Below are 7,750 nucleotides of genomic sequence, written 5' to 3'. Positions count from 1 at the left end.
CAATGAACTTTTTGCTGAAACCATTTACAAGTACAAGACAAAAAAATTAAATTTTTTCCTAATTTCTAATAGTGTTTTGCGAGAAGAAAATCAATTATGGTTCCTTGAAAAACCGGGTATCTGAAAATTTGAACATCTTGAGTCATCATGAACTTTCGGTGAAGAACCTAAAACAAAAAGTTAAGTTTTTATGATAAATTCCAAGCTTGTTCATATAAAATTTACAAAATGCTAGCTTGAGCCAGTTTTATGTGCTTCTTGTGATGTCAAATACGGTTTTAGTGCAATTTTTGTAGTAAGATTTTGAGTAATTGTAATTTTACGGTCTTCCAAAATTTTTTGAAATGCCACCACAAGTGTTAAATAACGCCGATTCTACTATAAAAATTTGTCCCAGTTTGTGCTAATTTTTGAAAAAGTGCAATTTTTTTTGAAATCTCTAAGATTTTTAAAAAAAATTAGTAAATTTTGAAAATAAAGGAGCAAAATCATTCGGGAGATGGTTAATATACTTGGGTATCTAGTGGAAAGATATAGTGGCTCAAATCTGTGGCCTTTGAGATAAATTGTTTTTTAAGGCAAAGTTGAATCAACAGATGTAATTTTTTCTTCATTTTTCCAATTTTTTTTAAGTTTGCTTCGGCAAAATAACAGTATGGCTGACCATCTGGTCAAAGACAAGACGGCTCTAATCTTTGCTTAATTGAAATGTACCACTTTTTCTGAAAATCTAGATTAAAGTATAATTGATATAAGAAATAACCTAATAAGTGTGTTATTAAATGTTAACTGATTAGGATAAGCTCTCTTATTTCAATCCTCTCATTAATCTAAATTTCCTTGATAAATATTATCTATTTAACTTATTTGTTTATTTTGTTGTTATCATGTGTACTTGTTCGGAGAAATAGATTCTTTAGTTTGAGAACAAACAAATGTTGTTCAATCGCACCCAATGTACATATATTGAAACTTAGGTTTTTTTTTTTGCGGTGAAAACTTAAAGAGTTTCCTTACAAGTATAAAAAGAGATAAAATATGACAAATTTTTGGTTGAAACCGGAATTTGTTCGGATATTTGATTCATAATATACGCAGTTTATTCTGGCAAATTTTTAAGGTTTTTTCTCATATCAGCGTTCTAAAAGAGGTTAAAATGTATGAAAAATTTTAAATTTTACTGTATAGATTTAAAAATATTTCAGCACTACTAAAAAAAAATTTTGTGGTTTCATTGATGTACTTCGTTGGGAACAAATTTCATTCCGAAATTGATATATCTGTTTCTCGTTTAAATTTAGGTTTAATTTTGGGAGTTTCGAAACAAAATTTTTCGAGTTTTGGTAATAAAGAAAAAAAACTGCTAAAAAAATCAAATTTTATACATAATAGTTTTGAAACGGGGATAGTAACTTTAGTTATAATAGCATTAAAAAAGAAACGTTCATAATAATTTTCAAACAGAAATTAGCCAATCAGATTTTAGGATACTAATACAAAGCAAATTTTTTCGGATCTCTATCTCAATAACTTATATAAAAAACTTTGTTTGTAAGATGGTCACATCAAAAAAGTTTTGTAAGATTTTATTCAATTTTCTGTTCCATGAAAACAGTGAAAATGAACAATTAATCTTGCATCTGCCACTCAATCGCCATGCTGAAATGTTTTTCGAGTTTTTTCAGAAATTATATATCAAGTTTTCTTCCAGAACTGCAAATCTAGTCACAAAAGCACGCGTTAACACGTTGCAAGCAATTATGTTTGTAAAAGCTGATGCGATTTTATGTATATGTTATTTTGTACGGCTCCAATTAGACTGCTTTATTTTCTTTCTTAGTGTTCAGTTTTCGAAAATGTTGAAAAAATGTAAATCTTTGGGCGGCTTTTTGTTATTCAAAGCATTTTGATTAGGAATATTGATCTAAATCTCTAATTGTCTCTAAAATTTTTCATGGAGTTGATTAAGTTTACTTTAAATGCTGTAATGGACTATCAGAATAACCAGCGCTTTTGGGTTGATCTCGCAGTTTATTCATCCTTGAATCAGCCAAAGAATGAGTGAGAATCAGTGATGCAATTTTACTGATTATAGATAAGTGGCCCCTGATCAGGACCTGAAACCGCGCTGAATATTTAAACAAAAAGTGGAGCACTAAATCATGGCCAACTCAGTGTGATGATAGCTATTTCAAAAATATGAGCTGGTTCGCAGATATTTAAGCGCTGATAATTCCCATTGGTTCTGTTCGTTATTATTATCATATTTAAAAGTTGAATTGATTTATTCTTTTTTGTTCTAATTTGTAATTGTACATTTACAATCCCGTGTTAGTTGCTAATTATTATTTTTATGATAAATTCATTTAGTAGCAGCATGTTCGTTTAGCCAAGTTGATATTTTGACGAAACGCAACTTTTTGTGATACCAACTAATTCGAACAGCTTGATGAAAGAAATTGATATTCTTGATCATGTCAAGAAGCAATTCGTTTGATCATGTAAAGAAGCCAGAAAAGGAAAAGAGATATTGAAAATATTTCGACAATTACTGAAAATGCTAAAATTAAATATAAAAATTACAAAAATAGTTTTCTGCAAAACTTAAGCTCCAATGCTCTATATATTTACAACTTTATTTTGCAGAAAACTCCATTTCAGTTTAAACATGTCGAGGTTGAGATGATTGTATGTAAGTGAAACTAAATACGTTCGTCCATTGTTGTGCTTTAGCTTTTTGTTTCATTTGTCATTTTGCACCGGTATTGAGTCACAGCTGCCGATCCATTGGATAGTGACAAGCGCCTTGAAGCGTATTCGGAGCTCTAAAAGCTGCACCGTAGCCTAAAGATGAGCTCTGAGGACTGTGTTTTAGTCTGAACTGCGACAACCCTGCCGCCGATGCGTCCCGACTGTACATGTATTGTGTTGCGGCGGCCGCCGATGTCGTCCCGTAAGGACAAGGCGGGGAGGGGTTAAGAGAGGACATTCCGGCGTTCATCATTGCGGCGGCCGGAGTTCCGGATGCCACCGCGGCGGGATTTGGGTTGAAACTCCAGGGGAAGGGTGCTTTGCCAGGAGCGAGGGGTGAAGCTGCAGCGGCCGTCATTTTGGTCCAGTTGTTGTAGTACCCGGCGGTGAGTTGTGTGGAGTAGAAGTCGTGGGGGTCGTACGGTGCGGGCATGAAGTTCATTCCGAAAGCGGCCGCATTTTTGTACTCCTGCAGCTGGTTTCGCTCCTTCTTTCGCCACTTAGCTCGTCGGTTCTTGAACCAAATCTGCAAAACAAAACAAGTTTAGTAAAAACCTCAATAAAATTTCTGAAGATTTTATATGAAACCGTTAGAAACCGACTTCCTTGCTAACTTCGTTTAAATTTTGGGGATTTGCAAAAGATTTTCTTTATTGCTGTCACCTAACTAGAAGATAAGCTGCGTCTTTTGTTTTACGGCCCAAAACTGATGTTTATTTTAATGTGAAAATTGATTCATATTGCCCTATACTGATTGGTTGAAATTAATTCAGCTAGAGAAAATATTGATTATCATTCAAAATAGAAGCTCGATTGAAAATTTAGTAATTTTAGACCGAATAACAGAAAAGACCCGATGAAATTACAGAAAAAAGTTTGCTCGAACATCATATCGACAATTTTTTTTTCTCTAAGTTTCAATGTTGTGAACTTCAGCTCAGATATGAAACATTTATAGGGTCACGAAGCTCTGAAATTTTTGTTTGGATATTTCAAAAACTGCTTTTCTTGCAATCTAATACAATTATTCAATTGTCTTTGAAATTAAGTGCTCCAACTTACTCTGACTTTCGCCTCTGGTAAGTTAGTCCAGGCCGAGATCTCTTCCCTGGTTGCCATATCTGGGTAGCGGTTCCTGGCAAAAAGAGTCTCCAGTTCCTGGAGCTGCTGACTGGTGAAATGCGTCCGCTGCCTTCTCGTCCTTTTATTCTTCTTATCTTCATCATCTTCGTCTATTGCATCATCATGTGCTGTTACGTCATCTGCTGGACTGTGATTGGCTGATATTTTTGTCGAGCTCTGTTCGGTTTCAGTTGCAGTGCAGTTGTCGTCCGGGTTATTTTCAGTCTGGTTTTGGGACCCGGAGGAAATCTCGTTGTTGTTTGAAGAGTATATCGTGTTGGAGTCATTACCTGTCGAAATAAAATCAAAGTTGATCACTTAGAGTCGCTTTTATTATCAGTTAAGCAAAAAGATTACTGAAATTAAGTTATCTTAGCTTTCTTAACGACTTAATCCCAAATATATTGAATCCTAGTTTGAAACACGGGAGATGGGCGCCAAAGGTACTTTCGGGCTACTTTTGATTGAAAATGCAGATATGTATATATTTTTGTATTTATAACCTCACAAAATTTGTAACAAAATTCAATATTTGTCACCACTTTTCCTTAATATATTGCGACATCTCTTGATGTGGAGAATCAAACAGAATCTAATTATTAAAATTTTTTAATGGCTACTGAGGAATTCCTAAATTGTCTTTAATAAAATTTTAGTGAAATATCTCAAGTTCAAAAAAAGCAATTAAATTTTATTGCTCTGACACTAGTATATCTGGCTACAAAAAAAATATTTCGTTTGAAACAATATTTGTTTTGATGTAAAAATGTATATTGATCAACTATCAACTTTTTTGAGTTTGATTACCTAACTAATTTTCAAAAATGTATTTTTTGCTTAATCAGAACTAGTAATCACTAATCACATTATAAATACCTAAACTTGCCGATATAGAAGCCATATTGCAAATATAACTTTCAAGAAAAATAAATGAGCTGGGAAAGTTACAAGTTGGGATAATTGAAATATAATTGAAATACGCACGCCCAATTTCGAAGTTAAATATTATTAAAAGGTTGCAAATTTTATATCTATATTACATTGGTCCAAGCAACAATTACTGACAAGTTTCTGGAAACTTTTGAACTAAAATGATCAGTTTTTCCTTGGAAATTGTTCAAGGGTGTTTTGTTAGATTAACAAAAGTTAATCTCAAAGTGAAAAGGAGATCTTTAAAAAGTCAGGTTGAAAAGCCCGGAAAATCCCGTTGAATTATGAAAGATATTCTAAGACTAATTTTGATGCCCCCTGCAATAATAAATGGCTATCAGGCAGCGAGTACTTTTCTAAGAGACCGGCAAGGGCCTTGTTTTCCTTCTAATTATTTCAGTCGCCTTCAAGACTGGTAAGACCTGGGTTGAATGTCGGTTTTAGAGGGATAACTGGTTTGGGTTTTGGATTAGCGGGATTAAAAACATTCCGGTAAACAAAGTTTTTAGCGCCACCCGTTATCGGATTAATCTGTTTAAAGTTTATCTAGATTTAAATTCTAGGACTGTTAGAAATAGGATTCGCTCAAAAGTTGCACAATTAATTCGATATTGTTTTAACCACATCTCGACGTGGTGTTATAAACAGATCAAGCCGATTTAGGATTAGCATTGATTCTTGTCCAAATAAATGACCCCAAACCAGCAAGGTAACTGTTTTTTAGGGTGAAAGGCACGGGGTATTTACCAATCTCAAAGTACAAAGTATTTAATTTTACGTCACGTCATCAAAATTTAAGCTGAGAGCTCTCCAAATTGAACTCCATTACAGGAAAAAAAAACAAACGGCCTCATAAAACTTTTCGATCCATTTACCAATCGTAATTTGAGTAATTTTTTGATGAGTTTCAAAATAATAAACAAAAAATCATTTGAAAAAAAAATCCAGCAGAAACAGATAGTTAGAAAAAAAGGCAGAAATGAACAGGCAAAAGTGTCAAAATCTAGTTTTCTGCAAAACAAAAGTATTCACCAGAGTAAGGCATCCACTAAAAAAATTTTGAAGTTTTTTGTCAATTGTTTTCCAAGCGCAATTGTGAGCAAAAATTTAATCTTACCCGGACTAAGTTTAATCTTAGCAGAATCCAAAGACGAACAGCCCGTTCCTCCATTTCCAAAGCCAAGTCCGGTAGAGGGAGTTGAAATAAACAGAGGCGCGGTCGATTTCAGCAGGTTAAGATGGTTGTTTCCAGGTACAATCCCAGCGAACGATCCAGGGGTAAAGTCGAAGTTCTGCCCATGATGTTTGGTGTCTGAGATCGCCGAGATGCCGTGGCCTCCTTGGGCGAAAATGGACTGGGGCAAAAAAGCGGCCGAAAACTGGGCAACTGAAGACGACGAGACTCCTGGGATGAAGTTCGACTGGAAGCTCAGCTGATGGTCGTTCGAGTGATTCTGAAGTGGGATGAGAGAGGAAGCGAGCGAGGAGTGAATATTTAAGTTTTCACCCCCAACGCCAACGCCAACTGACGGACTTGTGTCGCGGTGGCTGTCTGCTGTTAGATGACGAGGGTGGTTTTGCAGTAGGGTACCACCACTATTGCCACCAGAGATGCCAATTTGTGGGGGATTTAGACTGTGATGTGTGGGTTGTGAGGAAATAATGGGATGCGGCGTAATGTTATTAGAGCAAAGTACAAGTGAGGAATTAGGGTTGTTGTTTTGGGTGGCGGCGGTTGCAGAGGTGGGCATACGTGAAGAATGTGTTGCGGAAACGGGATTCGGGATTACTCCCGGATTAATGACCCCGACTGAAGAAAGATCCGCGAAATCCAAGGTGTGCGAGGAAAAGGAATCCATGAGGATCTACGTGGGTTAGCTGAGGTGTTGTGGGTGTTACAGTTTACAAGATAGAACAAATTCCAGTTATTCGATTTGATGAGATTTCTAATCTTCCACAAAACACAACTTATCTTTCACTGAATCGCTGCGATTTTAAAGAATTTAGCCCAAAAAGATTGCCTATCCGTCCTGCGCTCCAATTGGCTAGCGCTCTCAGCCAATAGCATTGGAGAATAGTGCAATATAAGAGGCTTTGAGAGGGGGCTAAAGGGCTAAGACGGGTGCTGTGTGACCAGCTATCAGCGAACAGCGGGAACAAATTGGATCCCATAAACAAGCAATAAAGCCTCTATGATAACATATTAGATCGCTATCCCATTGCAATTGTGGTTTGTACAAACAAAACTGAATTAAAAAGCGCTACTAGGGATCTTATCTTTTTAAGTTGGCCTATACCCTAAACTGTCAAAGAATTGTGGTCGATTTTTTTCAGACAAAAAAAACGTTGCTATAAGCTTCGTTACACCGATCGGTTTTTAAATACCAAACCATAAGAGCCGAGAATATAACTGATTACCACATTATTTGATTACTTTGAAGATTTATGTCGAAAGAAGCGAAAGTTCAAAGCAGGTTTTATAAAAATCATTGACAATAATTGGCCATAGTTGGCATAGGAGGACCAAAAAATTGTACGGGCCGGGGTTAATGTCATCATTGGATATTAAAAACTAGTTGACTATATCAACAAATAAAAGATTATTTTAACTCAATATTTTAATAAGCCAATTTAAAACAAGCAAACTACTTCGTGTTTCTACAGGACTCTCGCTATCTTCTCAATTCGTAGTGCCCGTTTTTTTGGAGAATCTGAACTTTGGTTGTGTTTCACGGCATTATTTACGGGTGAAAACTATGAAAATGATCGAAGCTTTCTCGAAATAAAACTATATAGTATACGATTATCCAGTGGTCAAAATTTTCCGAAAAGTGCCAAAGAAAGACTGGAGGTCTTTTCACATGCCGATGCACAGATTTCAGACAGAAACCAGTTTTTACGGCAACTCTCAGTCGGTCCGGACTTTCCAGGCGAAAAGCGAAGTGAG

General features: G+C 35.7%; 1 protein-coding gene across 1 annotated transcript; it reads right to left on the bottom strand.

The window, feature by feature from the left end:
- Positions 1-2,566: 2,566 nt before the first annotated feature.
- Positions 2,567-6,819, bottom strand: LOC134845603 (pituitary homeobox x-like). Its single transcript, XM_063862585.1, has 3 exons — positions 5,921-6,819; positions 3,814-4,163; positions 2,567-3,277 (listed from the first exon to the last, which is right to left on the bottom strand). Exons 1-3 carry the CDS (start codon positions 6,660-6,662, stop codon positions 2,771-2,773), a joined length of 1,599 nt encoding a protein of 532 aa, XP_063718655.1. The 5' UTR covers positions 6,663-6,819; the 3' UTR covers positions 2,567-2,770.
- Positions 6,820-7,750: the final 931 nt, after the last annotated feature.

The sequence above is a fragment of the Symsagittifera roscoffensis genome, chromosome 5 (genome assembly GCF_963678635.1).
Source record: "Symsagittifera roscoffensis chromosome 5, txSymRosc1.1, whole genome shotgun sequence".
Lineage (NCBI taxonomy): Eukaryota > Metazoa > Xenacoelomorpha > Acoela > Convolutidae > Symsagittifera > Symsagittifera roscoffensis.
The sequence above is the reverse complement of the archived record's forward strand: the minus strand, read 5'-3'. Positions and strand labels throughout refer to the sequence as shown.